This window comes from Otolemur garnettii, unplaced genomic scaffold (genome assembly GCF_000181295.1).
Source record: "Otolemur garnettii isolate 467f Iridium unplaced genomic scaffold, OtoGar3 scaffold00006, whole genome shotgun sequence".
Classification (NCBI taxonomy): domain Eukaryota; kingdom Metazoa; phylum Chordata; class Mammalia; order Primates; family Galagidae; genus Otolemur; species Otolemur garnettii.
The window spans coordinates 43,608,273-43,627,060 of record NW_003852401.1 but is presented as its reverse complement, the minus strand read 5'-3'; the positions used below and the strand labels follow the sequence as shown (position 1 = coordinate 43,627,060).

Sequence of the window (18,788 nt, the reverse complement as noted above, 5' to 3'; positions counted from 1 at the left end):
AAAAAAAAAAAAAAGTCGTAAGAATCCTTCAGAGGCAAATTTCACAGTGCTCCCTGACTCTAGTTCCCATGGGATGTGGAAGTCCTTCAGCCTATCCCAAGAGTGGACTTCTGATCCTGGCAGATGGAATCAAGATAGCTGTGCTTTAGGCCCCTGCTAAGACCTTCTCATGACCTTCCCATAATGGCAGCCCCCAATTGCTGAGACCTCAGTATGGCTGCCTTGCTAGCCACCAAACCTATAGGAGATCCACTCCAACCAGCATTCAGATCTTGTTGCTGTATACTGTTTGAGTCTGCCCAATCTTCCAAGCTTTCCACTCAATGCATAGTTTCCCCCAACTGAAAACTCCAGAAAGGCTTCCTCCTCTCCTGGACCTCGTGGGGTACCAGCCTATCCCAGCCAATCGCAATCACTTGCTTAATTCACCAGATTTCCGGTCCTCTGGATCATAAGGTGTATCCAGTTTACCACCTCCTTGCTGTGGTCCCTGAGCTACGACTCTGAGTAAGGTCCCATGCCAGGTGTGGCTGGGTTCTCTCTTTTTCCTCAGTGGTTCTAGGAGAGCTCAGCTGAATGATCCCTCTGGTCTGCCATCTTGCTCCATGGCCTCCCCCCTCCACTTCTGGGCTGTTATGAAAAATTCTTCTGTGAACATTTGTGGGAATGTTTTTGTGTATAGATATGTTTTCATTTCTTTTGGTCATATGGTAACTTGAAGAGCTGACAGATTTTTTCACAGTGGCTGTACCATTTTACATTCTTGTCAGCTGTGTGTGAATATTCTAATTTTTCTCTAGTTTTTCTATATCCTTGTAAACACTTGTTATTTTCCTATTTTAAAATTATAGCCATATTGATGGGCGTGAAGTGGTATCTTTTCATTGTGATTTGCATTTCTTGTAAGACTAATGATGCTGGGCTTGGTGCTTGTAGATCTGCGTCTAGGGTGCCAGCCAGATACACGGAAGGTGGTAGGTTTGAGCCCAGGCTAGGCCTGCCAAACAACAATGACAATTACAACCCCCAAATAGCCAGACATTGTGGCGGGTGCCTGTAGTCCCAGCTACTTGGGAGGCTGAGGCAAGAGAATCACTTAAGCCTAAGAGTTTGAGGTTGCTGTGAGCTGCGATGCCACGACACTCTACTAAGGGCTCAACTAATGATGTTGAGCATCTTTTCATGTTCGAAGATTTATGTTTTTGTTGGGGAAATAGCTTCAGATCTCTTGCCCAACCTGTTTCTTTTTACTTGATTGAATGTGGCTATTAGAAAACTTAAATTTCCGTATGTGACTGACATTTCATTTCAATTGGATAGCACGATTTTGAAATTGGTAAGGGGTAAAAAGAAGACTCTGGTGAATATTCTTCTGTTCATTCTTAAACTGTGGTTCTAAGGTCACTACAGTTGATTAACTTTTGCATTTTAAGGTTCATCTTCCCGAGGTATTAACAGGAATTTCAGTATAAACAAGTTATAAAGCACCTAAGACAAGGGTTAGGTGGGGTGAGGGTCCTTTTTAAGTAAGGCTTTAGCCACACAGGTTTAAGGTGGACCCACACCTCAAAGCAGGTTGGTTCTGTTCTTTTCTTTCTTTTTTTTTTTTTGAAATAGAGTCTTACTCTGTCGTCCTTGGTACAGTGCTGTGGCATCACAGCTCACAGCAACCTCAAACTCTTGGCTTAAGTGACTCACTTGCCTCAGCCTCTCAGGTGGCTGGGACTATAATAGGCGCCTGCAACAATGCCTAGTTATTTTTTGTTGTGGTTGTCATTGTTGATTTGCTGGCCCAGGGCAGGTTTATAACTGCCAACTTCAGTGTATGTGGCTGGTGCTGTAACCACTATGCTACAGGCAGTCAGCCCAGGTTGTTTATTTTCATGAGCCAAATAAATACAGCAGTAAAAGTTGCCTTCTGCTTCCTATAATAGGATCAGCATCTTGCTTACAAGTGAGCTTTTCAAAATTAATATTTGAAGATTAGTTGTTAATATCTCACTGAGCTTTCAAAATGTGTTAATTTATTATAGATATGTTGCTTTAAAAATATATTATGAAACATTTCATGTGGGTTGGGGTACTGGTTCCCTAAACCCAGTTGACCTGGTTTAGTTACTCAGCTGAGCTAGAAAGTTCAACCAAGGCATGACAGTTACTGAAAGCAAAGTGAGTAGAAATTGAAAATAAAACTGGAGCAGCAGTGGCAGTGTGGAGGAAAGTAAGAGTAACCTACACAAGTTTCAGGATAACAAAGAGAAATTTTATTTGGGAAGAATAAAGGCAAGGCTTAGAGTACTTCCAAAGAGTTGGAAGTGGAGAGAGAGAATGTGGAGAATCTCTCCATGGAGGAGAGAATGTGAGAGATAAAAAGGGTCTGCAGCAGTGTAAATATTCTGTTTGAAATTGGCTGCAAGTCTTTCATTGGCTTCTCTGCACCTCCAGGCCATATTGCCCTTTCCTATTGGTCATTGATGGTTTCTTTCTATTGGTCATTAATTACCTTCATACCGGCTCAGCGCCTATAGCTCAACTGGCTAAGGCGCCAGCCACGTACACCTAAGGTGGTGGGTTCGAATCCCCAGCCCGGACCCGCCAAACAACAATGACGGCTGCAACCAAAAAATAGCCGGGCGTTGTGGCGGGCGCCTGTGGTCCCAGCTACTTGGGAGGCAGAGGCAGGAGACTCGCTTGAGCCCAGGAGTTGGAGGTTGCTGTGAGCTGTAATGCCACGGCACTCTACCCAGGGGGACAGCTTGAGGCTCTGTCTCAAAAAAAAAAAAAAAAAATTACCTTCATACCCACATTCTTACAGGCCCTCCATCCTCTTTGAAGTCCCTTTCTTAGTGTCTCTTCTCCACATTGAGCTTATCTTTCTAGGAATCTAATGTAGAAATAGTTTGATCAAATATACTTGTTTCCCCAAATAGAGTGGTTATAATAAATTTGTATGTGAGTGATTCACCATGACACCTTGGAGTTTGGTTTGCAGTTAAATTCTAGTGGCACTTACTGCATTCTTGTCTATGACTGAGTGGTCTCAGGGGATAGTTTCACAAGCATCAGGAGTGCAGTTTCCCCCCCAAAGTCACCAGGCACCCCAAATGGGGGAAAACAGCCTTTCCCCCCCATTTGTTAGTTGTTCAGAGTAGAATATATAATTCATTTAAAAATAATTTTGTCGAATATAGGGTGTTTTTCTTTCTTATATAGCACTGAATCCCAAAAGATGCTAGGAAACATTTTCATAGTTTTCCTGAAAATGATTCAGAAAGATATTTTCTATAAATGTAAAGCTATATATAAAAGATCTTTATAGTATTTTATGATCCTTATTGGTTTTAGATGGAGGCCATGTGTTTCCACGCATAAATGAGTAGGTGGGGGAAGATAAGGAAAATATATCTTCCTTGGAAGAATAAAGTCGCATGGAGAAAGAAATATTGCAGAGACCTCAGAGAGCTGTGTACTCTAATGTGGATTTTTTTGTGGGGAGCTAAGGGGAATAGATGGAAAAGCAACAAGTCAAATTGCCATAATTTTTATACAAATGATTTAGCTAGGACACATCAGCTTTGAGGATAATCAACATAATTATTTAAGTGTCCCTTTATTTTCTGTTTTGTGAAGGTGGTTTTGTTATCTGTGCACAGTGGAAATTTACGCATATAGTTCAGAGATGTGAAGTATATTCATACAAGAGAGTCTAGAACTTTTTCATCTTGCGATACTGAGACTTTATACCCACTAAACACCAAGTCCTTCTTTCCCCTCTGCCACCCTGGGCAACCTCCTTTCTACTTCTGTTTCTATTATTTTGGTTACTTTAGGTGCTTTACATAAATAGAATCATATAATATTTGTCTTCTTGTAACTGACTTAAATTTTCACTTAGCATCATGTCGCTGAGGTTCATGGGTGTTGTGGTGTGTGTCATAATTCGTTTTTAAAGACTGCATAGTATTCCAGCATATACACATACATGTATACCACATTTTGCTTTTTTGTTTCTCCATCTGTGGTTACTTGGGTTGATTTCACTTGTTGGCTATTATGAATAATGCTGCAGTGAACGCAGTGTTGCACATGGTCTCTTGGAGATCCCGTGTTGAGTTCTTTTGTGTTTATATCCAAAAATGAGATTACGTGATCGTATGGTAATCCTTTGTCTTTTCAGTTGTGCCAAGTTTTTCCAAGAGTAGCAGGAACTGGGAGGCGTGTGAATCTGATTCCACTGTGTAGGTCTCTCATTCCCTTCCTGTTCTCTGCCGCCACCCCTGCTCTTGTGGAGTTTACAAATACATCTGTGGATAATTTCTTCCTGAGAGATGAATTTTACCCATATTTTCACCATGACCTTTTTTAACTGTTGCCTCAGGAAATGTTCTGTATGCTCAGATCTCTGAAAACAAATGCCAGATTTATGTGGTTAGGTATCATTTCTGGGTACACGCCCCTGCGTTCATATCATTTAACCCCCAGAGCTGTTGCTTCCTATAAGCCTTCTCTCTGTCCAGGCCCAAGAAAGAATGAAGGCTGCATGGAAAGGTCCTCAAGGAAGCAGGAGGCAGAGGAAGAGGGGATGGCGTGGTTCTCACCATCCACTGCTAACCAGTAATATGTCTCCATGTCACGGCAAAAGTGAAGTATTTCCAAGCTTTGTTGATGGGGACACAGTATGAAATTTTGCTAGTGTGACCCAGCACATATGTGCTGCCTGTGTGTTTACTATGCAACACTTACCCTGTATTATGTATTCCAATGTTTAATATTCTGTTCCCCGCTTTTTCAGGCTTATGCCTGTTTTTATCATTGGGTGCAGTCCCCTAAATTGTTGTCCTGCTCTTAACTTGTAGCAATGTGGCAAATAGAAGAACTTCCTTTCTGGAGCATGCCCATCAGAGCTGAAATTTGCTTTTCCTATTAATAAACAAGTAATCTTGAGCAGCTTAAGCAGTCTGTCCTGTCCCCTGAGATGGGACGACATATACCTATTGGAAGAGTCAGTAAGCATATAGATGGGACATGCCTAGCAAAGCCCCTGGCATAGGGTGATTCCTCAGTGCACACTGGCCAGTGGCTATACCTAACTGATGCTTGCTTGCCTTACTTTTTACTTCTCTTTATTGTTATTTTGAGTCCTGGCTGGCTTCTGCCCTTGTCTTGACTTTCTCAACTCAGTGTGACTATGTGTGAAATCCTCCATTCCTAAGCTTGTAGACTGTTGACTGCAGCATGGCCTGAAGTTAAAATGCATCAAGCGGCCTCATTAGCCAAGGCCCCTTGGTACATTCCATTTCCCTTCTTCTTTTAGCCAGCCTGGCATTTGCTGTTCACATTCTGATTGAGGACATTTGGTGTGAGGTTGCAGATCCAGCCCTGCAGGTGCCCTGTGCACTTCTGTCTGGGGCAGGGATGGGGGGGTAGGGGGTGTGGAAAACCAGGCCTGGGGCCTTTCGTGGAGGAGCCACAGTTTCCTTGGGCTGGAACAGAGCCAAGGATCCATTTCCTCCTTCCTCAGGGTACAGGCTGGTGGCTGGAAAGCAAATCTCTAAACAGGCATGTTCCTTTTCAGCTGTAGACATTGGATAGTCAGACCAGACAGCTGTCTGCCCAGCTTCTTCCCTGCCTGCCGCTTTGGGTTGGGGGAGGGGGTGGTTCTTTTCCCTTTTTTCCCACTTGTATTTACTTTGTGTTTATCTTCCTTGCAGGCAGTTCTGGTGAATAATATCACCACAAGTGAGAGGCTTATCAGAGTCCTACAAGGTAAGTTCTACTCTCCTAATGTACCCCAGGCCCTGGCCTTCCAGGAGCAGTGGGGTGCCTTATAAGTAGTTGAGCAATCTTCAGTCTATTCTTTTTGCTTTACTGATCTCCTTGAAAGGCTTTCCTTTTAAAAATATTGCTGAATAATACATTGCAAGCTGTTGTGTACAGAAGAACCCAGATTCTTTTTTTTTTTTTTTTTTTTGAGATGGAGCCTCAAGCTATCCCCCTGGGTAGAGTGCCATGGCATCACAGCTCATAGCAACCTCCAACTCCTGGGCTCAAGCGAGTCTCCTGCCTCAGCCTCCCAAGTAGCTGGGACTGCAGGCGCCCGCCACAACGCCTGGCCATTTTTTGGTTGCAGCCATCATTGTTGTTTGGCGGGCCCGGGCTGGGGATTCAAACCCGCCACCTCAGTGTATGTGGCTGGCGCCTTAGCCGCTTGAGCCACAGGCACCGAGCCAGAACCCAGATTCTTAATTATGAATATCTTAAGTATTATATATGATATGTACAATTTATTTTATATATATACAACATATGTATGTATGTGTACATGTGGTATATACAGAGGGTGCCAAAGATATATATATATACATTTTAAGAAAAAAAAACTGTATTTAAATTGTGATACTTAATATATACTGAACAAAAGATGGGTACAAGTCACGTTGAGCACCTCTTGTAATTGCAGAAGTCAAATGTGACTTGAGTATTACAGATTTAATAGTTTTTTTCTTTTTTAAAATATGTATGCATTGTTTTGGTTTCTTCTGTATATGACCTGTTTGCATTGAGTCACCTTGAATTTAGATTTCTTTCATGAAACTTACACAAACTGTCAGCCTCATTTAATTCCATTTCTTTGGTCCTCTGACTGACTCTGTTTGACAGCTGGGATTTTTGTTAAGTTTTCAGTACTTTTTATTTGAAACTGACACTCTGCTTAGTTATTTAGAAACTTAAGTATGCTTGGGACAATATGGGTAGATCAGTCTACTTCCTAATTTTAAATTTTATGAAATCTAAATTCCAATCAAGAATTTCTAGTGAAAATTTAACTTAATTTAAAATTAATAGAATTGAGATGTGCTGTAATTGTCAAATATACATCTCAAAGACTCAGTAAAACAAAATAATTTAAAATATCTATCATAATTGTTACAGTCATTATATGTTGACATATTTTGTATTGTTTGGGTTTAATATTAAAACATTACTTTTTAAAAATGTGGTTACTGGCTCATCACCTGTGGCTCAAGCAACTAAGGCGCCAGCCACATATGCCTGAGCATATGTTTGAATCTAGCCTGGGCCTGCCAAACAACAATGATGGCTGCAACCAAAAAATAGCTGGGCATTTTAGTTTTTTCTTTTTTAAAATATGTATACATTGTTTTGGTTTCCTCTGTATATGACCTGTTTGCATTGGGTCACCTTGAATTTAGATTTCCTTCATGAAACTTACACAAACTGTCTTTAGCTGGTGCCTTTAGTCCCAGCTACTTGGGAAGTGGAGGTAGGAGAATCGCTTGAGCCCAGGAGTTTGAGGTTGCGGTGAGCTGTGATATCATATCACTCTACCTAGGGTGACAGGTTTAGGCACTGTCTCAAAAGAAAAAAAAATGTGGTTACTAAGAAATTAATAATTCCCTCTGTGGCTTGTATTATGGTTCTGTTAGACAGCACTAGTTTAAACTTATAGCTCCAAATCAGGTTCTAAAACCATTAATAGTTCTTAGGTGAAAAGAGGTTGCTTTGTCAAATTTGTCTGGGGGACAAAGAAATTATCTGACTGTACGGGCGCTTCTCAGAGTTGATAATTGCTGCTGAGACTGGTCAGGCCCGGGGCAGGGATATGGCTGCAGCCTTTTCTCTGCTTCTTGTTTTCCATGGCTGTTTTGTGTGGATTTGACACATAGTAAACTATACAGAGTGTACAAACTCTGACATATGCATACATGTCACAAAACCGCTGCCAAAGTCAGTGTAGGGAACATCTCATCATCCTTAAATGCTTATCTGTGCACCCTGGGTAATCTTCCTGCTGTACCTCCAGGCAGCCTCTGGCCTGCTTTCTGTCCTTACAGATGAGTTTGCATTTTAATAATTGTGCATGAAATCAGATCATTGTGGACTGGCTTCTTATACTCAATATAATTTTAAAAATATAATTTTTAGAGACAGGGTCTCACACTGTCTCCCAGGCTGGAGTACAGTGATGTAGTCGTGACTCACTGTAGCCTTGAAGTTCTGGACTTAGGTGATCCTTCTGCTTCAGCTTCCTGAGTAGCTGGGACTGTAGGTGTAGGTCACTACACCTGGCTAAGTTTTAAGGAGACATGAGATCTTGCTGTGTTGCCCAGGCTGGTCTTGAACTCCTGGCCTCAAATGATCCTCCCATTTTGGCCTCCCAAAGTGCTGGGCTTAACAGGTGTAAGCCACCAGGCTAAGCCTAGAATAATTGTTTGGAGATTTGCCCATGTCATTATGGATATCAGTAGTTCATTTCTTTCTTTCTTTTTTGCTGAGGGATATTCTACTGTTTCATACTTAGTTAGATTATGGCATCTATTAAAGTTAGGCTTATTGAAGTATAACTCATACACTATAATGTTAGCCTTTATAGTGTCTAGTTGAATAAGTCTGACTAGGAATCTTACAGACTGTTGGAGTTGGCACACCCTGTATGCACTTATCACCCAGCAGACCCCCATTTCCCAGTCCTCTATAGTCAGTCTTCCTACCTAGGCCCCAGGCAGCCATGAAGCTGTTCTGTATTGCTCCAGTTTTGTCTTCTAGAGAATGTCATGTAGATGCTTTTGAGATTGGTTCCTATTATGTGTAATAGTAGTTTATGGAATCCTTCAGTTTTATTTCATTTTGTCCCCCTTTCTCCCTCATAGAGCCTTGTAGGTCAAGTTAGGGGAGGAGAGACCTGAGGGCATGCCAACCTCTGCTCCTGTCTGTCTGTCACCGGCTGTGCCCTGGCCCTGGCTGTTAGGTCTGCCTGCTCTGGTGTAGCTGCTCCTCCTCCCACCACAGCTTGGCCCTTTGGCAGCTGCTGTTCCTTCCCACAGAGCTTCCGTGTGGTCATGGTAGAGTGGATGGGCTGATACATTTCCCCAAACAAAGCTGCTGCATCCCTGATAAGAGGTTTGGGTGATTAAATGAGCACAGGGCCTTGGAGAAAAGTGCAGTTGGAGGATTATGCTGCCAGGTAGCCTAACAATCTAGAGAGGGGTCCTGCAGGAGTAGCCGCTTATCGGCCTAGGTGCCCAAATCAGTGTTTTATAGACAGAGGGTTAAGTCTGCTGGGGCTGAGTGACACAGTGGTATGTATGGCTCTTTGGGACAGCTCAGGGCTTATGATATCTAAGAGAGAAATAGGCAAATAGAAGTTCCTAATGGATTTTAAGGGTTGAAGGAGGATTTTTGGGGGGGTGGTGGTTTTTTTTTTTTAAGATATAGCCTCAGTCTGTCACCGTGGGTAGAGTGCCATGGCGTCATTATAGCTCACAGCAACCTCAAACTCTTGGGCTCAGGAGATCCTCTGGGACCTTATAGGCTCCCGTTCCAATGCCCAGCTAGTTTTTCCATTTTTAGTAGAGATGAAGGGTCTTACTCTTTGCTCACACTGTTCTCGAACTCATGAGCTTGAATGCTGTCCACCAGTCTTGGCCTCCCAAAATGCCAAAGAGGAGATTTAAGAGAAAGATTTGGGGAAGAATCAAGATGCAGGTTCCTTTAGGATTGCTGGTCTCAAGGCACTCTCCGAGGCTGGGCTGTAGAGATTACTAAGGAAGGACTGTGTTCTTGGGTCATCTCTGTCCTCTCCTTAGTCCCTTTGTGTCCTTGCCCTGTGTGTTCTCATGTGTGCATCTGCCTTTGTCATGTTAGGCATGACAGCCATGCCAGTGACCTGAACAATTCCTTGTCCTCCTCTTGGTTTAGACCAGTTAAAGACCCTGCAGAGGAATTACAGCAAGCTGCAGCAGGATGTCCTCCAGTTTCAGAAGAACCAGACCAACCTGGAGAGGAAGTTCTCCTATGACCTGTAAGTGTGTCTCAGAGCTCAGTGCACATGCCTCGGGAGGCTCGTGAGTTGTAAGGCAAGGGCAGCAGGCAGAGAAATCACCTCTGCTGGCTTTTCCTGTGACAGAACGTACACCTGGTCCACATGGGGCCCTGTGAGAAAGGAACAACCTAAGACATATGTCCTTTAAAAATTGTGCGTTTTGTTTTGTAAGTGTCAGCAGTGCTTTGGAAAGCTGTGAGTAAGTGTTAGTCAGTGGACCCCTAATATAAAATAAGTAAGAAAGGTACATACACACAAACACACACACACAGGGCGGTTCTCAGCAGGAAATGAAGTACTCGGCTCAGCACCTGTCACTCAAGCAGCTAGGGCCCCAGCCACATACACTGGAGGTGGCGGGTTTGAGCCCAGCCTGGGCCTGCCAAACAACAATGACAACTACAGCCAAAAAAATAGCCCGGTGTTGTGGCGGATGCTTATAGTCCCAGCTACTTGGGAGGCTGAGGCAGGAGAATCACTTATGCCCAAAGAGTTTGAGGTTGTTGTGAGCTATGACATCATGGCACTCTATGGAGGGCAACTTAGTGAGACTCTGTCTCAAAAAAAAAAAAAAAAAGGAAATGAAGTACTCAGCATGCTTTAAAACATAATGTAACTTAGAAGTCTATAAAGTGCAGGTAGTACTGGTTTAAGTCAACAGTCCTAATGCCTTTAAAAATGTATTCCCAGGCTGGGTGTGGTGGCTCACCCTGCCTAGCACTCAGGGTGGCTGAGGCAGGCAAATTGCCTGAGCTCACAGGTTCTAGACCAGCCTGAGCTAGAGCGAGACCCCATTTCTAAAAATAGACAGGCATCGTGGTAGGTGCCTATAGTCCCAGCTACTCAGGAGGCAGAGGAAAGAGAATCTCTTGAGCCCAAGAGTTTGAGGTTGCCGTGAGCTGTGATGCTGTGGCATTGTACTAAGGGTGACAAAGTGAGACTCTGTCTCCAAAAAATGTGTTCCCAAAGTGCTCAGGTGTGAGCTAAATCAAATTCCTAGAGTTTCGGCAAAGTACGAATACGATTTATTACCAGGTGATGGCATTTTGGGTGTTTTGTTTTCTTGAGATTTTTAGTGTTTTTCCATATTTCTGTGGTGACATTGGAGTACTTTTATAATCATAACAAAGCAATAAACTTTTAGAAAGTGAGCCAGACCCCTTGGGAAGATAGTAAATAACAATTTACAAGGTAGAGAATAAGGTTAGTCTATTTATTTCCCTCCCTTTTCTCTCATAAAAGCAATATTACAATATAATTAAAGAATGGGAAGTTTGGGATTCTGAGAGAACTTTCCCCTTCCCTCCCCTATGACCCAGCCGTCATGTGACTGTTTTTCCCTTTGGCTGACTTCTCTGGAGTCCATGCCCAAGTTTTTATGATTTTTTTTCTTTTTTTAATAGAGTTTGTTCTGTCTCCCAGGCTAGAGAGCAGTGGCCTCCTCATAGGTCACTATAGCTTCAAACTGCTAGGCTAAAACAGTTGTTCTGCCTCAGCCTCCCAAAAAGTTGGGGCTACAGATGCACACCACCATACCTGGCTACAGCTGATCCTTCACCACTCCTGGCCTCAAGGTGATCCTTCTGCCTTGATTGCCAAAGTGCCATGATTATAGGCATGGGCCATCATGCCTGTTTGTCTAAGAATTTTTAACATAATTGTAGTTACTATGAAAAATTTTTAAGTTTTTTTACTTACTTGGTTTACATATTTCTTTTTATCACAAGAACTTTATTTTTCAAAATAAAATAGACTTGTCTCCCAAGTAATGACTATAGATGGACTATAGCTTCTTTTATTTTATTTATTTTTATTTATTTATTTTTGAGACAGAGCCTCAAGCTGTCACCCTGGGTAGAGTGCTGTGGCATCACAGCTCATAGCAACCCCCAGCTCCTGGGCTCCAGTGATTCTCCTGCCTTCGCTTCCCAAGTAGGTGGGACTACAGGCACCCGCCACAGCGTCCAGCTGTTTTTTGGTTGCAGCTATCATTGCTGTTCAGGGGACCTGGGCTGGGTTTGAACCCGCCAGCTCAGGTGTATGTGGCTGGCACCTTAGCCACTTGAGCCACAGGCGCCAAGCCACTTCTTTTATTTTTAACTTTTTTTTTTTTTTGAGACTCACTGTGTCACCCAGGGTAGAGTGCTGTGGCCTCATAGCTCACAGCAACTTGAAACTCTTGGGCTCCAGCAATCCACTTAGCCTCCTGAGTAGCTGGGATTACAGGTGCCCACCACAACACCTGACTAGTTTTTCTATTTTTGGTAGAGATAGGGTGGAGGGGGGTGCATCTTGCTTTGCTCAGGCTGGTCTTAAACTTCAGGGCAGTCCACCTGCGTTGGCCTCCCAGAGTGCTAGGATTCTAGATGTGAACCACCTAACCCAGCCCATTTTTAATTTTTTAATTAATTTTTTTTATTTCTTTACATATAAAAATCCATATAGCTCCAAAATGTTTTCTCTTTTAAAAATTATTTTGCATTATTTCCTTCTAAAAGAGACTCAATTGTAGGTTTAGCTTGTTATTAGTTGTAAATTGACAGATTGTTTTGTGAAAAAATTTTAGACATCTACATGGCCACTTCTTCTCAAAAGCTTCAGTCTTGCCACCAGGAAATCTTTGGCAGTGTTTAGAGATATTTTTGTTGCTCACAACTCAGTGGAATGCTGCTGAACATCCTATGATGCCCAGGACAGCTCCCCACCCACAATGAAGTTTTATCTGGCCCAAAATGTCTATAAGACCAGGGTTGAGACACCCTGAGTTAGGCTGATAATCAAAGAATTGCATTCAGACAAAAATGTTTAATTATTCATCCTTAAAAGACCCCTTAATAACAGTGCGTCTCTTCTATTACTTGAAATACAAAAAGCCATTGATGACCTCACTTGATTAATGTTGACCCAGAAGATTTTGAACTAGCTGGAAATCATCCAGGGCCCAGTGGCAGGGAAGGAAGCACTGCTTTCTGCTTACAAGAGTGAGTTTTAGGGCAGTGAGTGAACAATTCCCACCTGGCTGGGTGTACATGTGGGATGCACTCCTTTTTCTCATAACAGATTGACATCTAGATTAAAAGCTCTTTCTGGCTGACTCTTCTATTTCACAAACTATGCCCGAGACCCTATAATAGTTACAGATGCTTCCTGGGAGTGATGTTTGTGAAATGTTGGAAGCCAGAAAGAGCTAGGTACTCTTAACTTTCTTTGCATTATAAACACTTTTTGAGAATCTGATAAAAGTTGTGGACACTTTGTTAACAAATTTATAAGTGGACACACATATATATAAAGTTGTGTGTTCAATTTGTGGAACTTCACAGAGCCCTTGAAACATAGCTGCACATCTCCATTAAAACATCCTGTCTAGTCTCATCCTTTTTTTATATAAGGCAGGACTAAGATTGAAAGGCAAGGCTTCCTGATGTACAAGTTAGGGTTTTTTCTCCAGATTCAGTCAGCACACATCCCATTTCTTATTCCTACACCTGTGGCAGACATCACTAAGCAATCACTGCACTAGATCCAAACATAGCCTTTCATTCTGTCTACCCAGAGCACTTAGAGTCAGCACATGAGATAGACTGTTGGCCATTTCATCTCCATGCTGTGAGGAAACAGGGTTCACAAATGTTGATACTGGAGCATACTAGTCGTACTTCTATGTCCTGGATGATTAATCACCACCTTGATAGATTCCTGTACTGAGCACATTCTGTTAATGGTACTCTGGCCATCAGTTACACCAGTTAGAATAATCTCTACTGGTCAAGTCCTGAATGTCTGTCCAGTTTAGCTTTTGTAAATGCTGGGACATTTATCATATATGCATGTAAGAAAAAACCAGCGTAAGACCTCCAGGGAGTAAGACTTGTCACAACCGGCATGACCTTGTCTCAGAATTTGAGCTCTGTGTTGAGATTGTTCTGCTTACTGGTGTGGAGCTAGAATGTGGAAGAATGCTCAGAGCTCTTGGTACTAGATTTTGGCAGGGCTGGGAGCAGGTGAAACCAGTACTTCCCTTTAGTAGGGAAGCAAATGACCTGCTCGTTTAGTCCTTCTCTCTTTTGTGCTGTGTTTAAAGCTCCTTTGTACTAGTGGACCACCTGTGGCTTGTATGTTTGTGAGAATTTTATTTAAATTAATTTTTCACTTTATTTCGCAGCTGTCCAAGGTCAGGAACTATGCATTTCATTATTTTTAAAGCACCTGGTATCTTTTGTGTGTGTGGTACATTGTGACCCAGTCGTGCTTTGAATTGAAGGATATATTCCTAGAGTTAGAGATTTAGTGTTAGTACTCAAACTTGGCTCCGAAATGCATATAACTCAGAAAAAGCTGTCTGTACGGCATAGGCAGGAAGCCTGGAGTCTGACTTCCAGTTTTAGCCTCAACAGTTTCTCTCTCTGTGATTCTGGTCCACAGCATACAATCCGGTCATCTTTGAGCTTCCTTATTTATAAAATAAGTGGGTGATTCTTTCAATTCCTTCATAGCTGTGATGCTTGTTAAAATATTGTTAAGATAAATTCCAGGCAGAAAGCTGAAGTGATCCTTCAAAGTATCATCCAACAGCAATCCTTTTAGGACAACTGGGTATCCTCCAGTTCAGTTCAGTTTTGATACTACCAAGAATTAGTGCAGACCCCACAAGTTGTGGAGCTCTATTCCACAAGACTGCTCTCAGCTCAGATGCCAGCAACAAGTCCTAGTTGTCCTCCAGCCACCATCACTTCTGCTCACCTGGCTCAAAATTAGAGTGATTCACCACCCCCTTAGGTGTGATACTTTGCCAGAATGACTCAGAATTCAGGTGAGCTAATACTTACCATATGACAGAACAGACACTTGGTAGATACTCATAAGGTATAGTGGGATAGGGCGTGGCTAGTAGGACCTTCTGTCCCATGAAGTCAGGGTTCTACCTTTCCAGGGTATCTGTGTTCACCAGCCAGGAAGCTCACTGACCTTCATGGCCCAAAGTTTTTATCTAGGTTTTATTATATAAGTATGGTTGATTAAATCAGTGGCCTTGTGATTGAACTTAATCTCCTTTCCGTCTCCCCTCCCCAGAGGACATGAAGCTCAAAGTTCTAACCTTCCAGTCATGTGATTGGTTTTCTGTCAGGCCCTGAAACAACCAACTAACACCCCCTCCCTGCTGCACCCCCATTAGTCACCTAATTAGCATAAACTTTGCTTGGTCCTGAGGAGCTGGTTATGAAAATCAAGACACTCTTACCAGGAAACTCCAAGGGTTTTAGACTCTCCGTATCAGTAGCCAGGAACAAAGACCAGTGTACAGTAGAACCATCTCCCTACACTGACCACCTCCTTAAGTTGACCTAATTTTCATAAACCAGACATAAACTCCGTGTATGTATCAGTACTAGGCCTGCTGAGTTCCTTGTGTTGACTATGTCCATATGTTGACCAGTTTGTTACCTTTGGATGGTCTTTGTGTGTGTATATACATATATATATGTGTGTGTGTGTTTGTATATATATATTCTGTAGATTGTATGTTAAATTTTTTGTTGTTGTTTATTTGTTTTTAAGAGACTGGAGTCTTTCTATGTTGCCTGGGCTGGTCTTGAATTCTTGGGCTTAAGCAATCCTCCTGCCTCCTGAGTAGCTGGGAATATAGGTGCCTACCACCATGCTTCACTTAAAAATAGTTTGTTTTCCTAATCAATAAAGTTCACCTGTTTTTAGAACAATGTGACAAATTTATAGTGAGTTTCAGTTAACTGTAGTTTTTTTTTTTTGTCATTTAATAGTTTGAAACACACATATTACCCTGTCTTAATTGCCCTCTTCAGATAAAGTGCCTGAAGCAGGAAAAAGATGGCCTGTTGTCTCTTATTGAAGAGGATTTCTCAGTCCAACAGAGACATACTCATAGACATTTGTCCCTCCTTTTGCTTTCTTTCACCAAGGAGCCAGTGCATCAATCAGATGAAGGAAGTGAAGGAGCAATGTGAGGAACGCATAGAAGAAGTCACCAAAAAGGGAAATGAGGCTGTAGCTTCCAGAGACCTGAGTGAAAAAAAAGACCCAAGTCAGCAGGTAACTTTGGGGATTTTCTGCCAAGGATTTCTAGGAGGTATTCTTGTGTTCTCTTCAGGCATTTTGTTCCTTTTACCTACTATCTGATTTGCTCTAATCTCTGCTGTCCTTTGCCAGTTTGATTCCCTGAGCTAGAACTGAGCAAACCTGGTCCTGGGATGCACAGACTCTTCAACCTTGTGTGCTGGCCTATAGTTGCTGATCTCTAGCTCAGGCCTTTACAAGAATTATTTTATTTAAAGCTCACATCCAATAGCAATTCTTTTAGGATAACTGGGTGTCCTCCAGTTCAGTTTTGTTACTACTCAGAATTCGTGCAGACTCCACAAGTGCAGACCTCACAGCCTAGACCAGCTTATTGATGTGGGGAAAAAAAGAAAAAACTCATCACCAACCTGGAGAGCTTTGCTGCTGCATTCCTGTTGGGAGGACACTGAGGTGCATGGAGATGGTTGAGTTCTGTGGCCAGTGTGACACCACCTGGTCAGTGGGAGAGCCTGTCAGGAGCCTAGACCGTCACATTCCGTGTCCTTACTGTGAGCCTGCCCTCTGTTCAGAGCACAGCCTGTGAAATTGCTGTTCCATGCCGTCTGGGAGACTTTTGTTTTTATATATAGTTCACATACCATGATTCACCCGCTAAAGTTTACAATTCATTGGTTTTGGGTGTATTCACAAAGTTGGGCAACCATCACCACAAAAATTTAGAACATTTTTATTGCCCTAAAAGAAACCCTGAACCCATTCGTTCACTCATCATTTACCTCCAATCCCCAGTCCCCTGGACAACCACTGATCTACTTTCTGTCCCTGGATTTGCTTTATCTTGACATTTCCTATGGATGGAATTATACAATGTGTGGCTTTTATTGTCTGGCTTTTTTTGTTTAGTGTAATGCTCAGAGTTTATCCATGTGGTAGCCTGTATCCGTATTTTATTCCTTTTTAATAGCTGAATAATATTCCATCGTATGGGTAAACCACATTTTGTTTATTCATTGTCTGTTGATGGTCACTTGTGTTATTTCCATATTTTGGAAATAATGCTGTTATGAATAAGTAGAAGATTTGTGTGTGTTTTAGTTACTTGTTTTGCTTTTGTGTATTTTAAGTCAGAGTTATAGGTGTGCCCTTCACTTATAACATGTACAGTGTACTTGTGCAGTGTACCGTTGGGTGACAGTCCACTTCCCCTTACTCCTCCTCCCCCATTTGAGTTTCATTGAGTTTTGCTTCCATGGAGCACACAGGTGTTGATTAACTAGTTCCCATTTAGTTTTGAGTACCTATAGGGTTTGTTTTTCCATTCTTACAATACTTCACTTAGAAGATTGGTCTCCAGTTCTATCCAGGTTGTAACAAAAGATACTAGGTCACCATCTGTTTTATGGCTGAGCATATTCCTTGGTATATATGCTACATTTTATTAATACATTCACGTATTGATGGGCATATTGGTGGGATTGTTTCCACATCCTTGCAATTGTGAATTGTGCTGTTAGGAACATTTGAGTGCAAGTGTCTTTATTATAAAATGTCCTTTCTTTTTCCTTTGGGTAAATACCTAGTAGAGGGATTGCAGGTTCAAAATTTTAAGTTGTTTAAGGAATCTCCACACTACTTCACATAGAGGTTGAATTAGCTTGCAGCGCACCAAAAGTGTCTAAGCGTTCCTTTCTCGCTGCATTCACACCAGCATCTCTTGCCTTGGGACTTTATGATGTGAGCCATTCTCACTGGGGTTGATGATATGTCAGTGTAGTTTTGATCTGCTTTTCCCTGATGATTAGAGACATTGAACATGAACATTTTTTCATGTGTGTGTTGCCCATTAGTCTATCTTCATTAGAACAGTTTCTGATGTTTCATGTTTCTTCCTTAATTTTTAATAGGATAATTTGATCTTTTCTTGTTGAGTTGCTCGAGTCCTTTGTTGATTCTGGTTATCCATCCTTTACTGGATATGTGGGATGTACATATCTTTCCCCATTCCATACGTTATGTATTTGCTTTGTTGATAGTGTCCTCGACTGTGCAGAAACTTTTAAACTTGATCAGGTCTTGTCTATTCTTGTTGCTGTGATTGCCATTGGTGTCTTCCTTGTACGTTCTTTCCATAGGCTGATATTTGTAAGAATTTTTCCACCATTTTCTTCTAGAATTCTTAAAATTTCATGCCTTTGGTTTAAATCTTTTATCCATAGTGAATTAAATTTTTGTGAGTGGTGAGAGGTGTGAATGGTAGGACCTACATGTGGTTATCCAGTTCTCTCAGTACCATTTATTGAATAGGTTTTTTCCCCCCACAGTGTATGCTTTTCTTTGCTTTGTCAAAGACTGTATGGCAATATAAGCTTGGTTTTGTATCTGGATTCTCTATTCTGATTAATAGGTTTATGTCTCTCTCTTTTTTTTTTTTTTTGGCTGGGACTGGGTTGAACCTGCCACCTCTGGCATATGTGGCCGGTGCCCTACCCTTTTGAGCCATAGGCGCCGCCTTTATGTCTCTATTTTTATGCCAATACCACAGGTATGTTTTTGTTTCTCTTAGTATTACCTAGTAGTGGAACTGCTGGGTCATAGGGTAATCTACATTTAATGTATTGAGAAACTGCCAGACTGTCTTTCAAAATGACCGTACCATTTTACATTCCGACTTCTTCATATCCTTGCCAACTATTGATATATAGTTGCCCAGGCTCAAGTGCCATGGCATTAATCTGGCTAACAGCAGTCTCATACTTCTAGGTTCAGGTGATCCTCCTGCCTCAGCCTTGTCAGCGATCAGGACTATAGGCATATATACCTGTCTAATTTTTCTGTTTTTATTTATTTATTTATTTTTAAAGTATTTTCTTTCTTTTTTTTTTTTTGG

General features: G+C 41.9%; 1 protein-coding gene across 1 annotated transcript in view; it reads left to right on the top strand.

Moving 5' to 3' along the window:
• The window catches only part of GOLM1 (golgi membrane protein 1), a 76,123-nt gene that overhangs the window by 35,689 nt on the left and 21,646 nt on the right, over positions 1-18,788 (top strand). Inside the window, exons 4-6 of the mRNA XM_003782991.2 lie at positions 5,712-5,766; positions 9,721-9,823; positions 15,784-15,913. Coding sequence (XP_003783039.1) covers positions 5,712-5,766; positions 9,721-9,823; positions 15,784-15,913 — 288 coding nt within the window. The remainder of the gene's footprint in view (positions 1-5,711; positions 5,767-9,720; positions 9,824-15,783; positions 15,914-18,788) is intronic.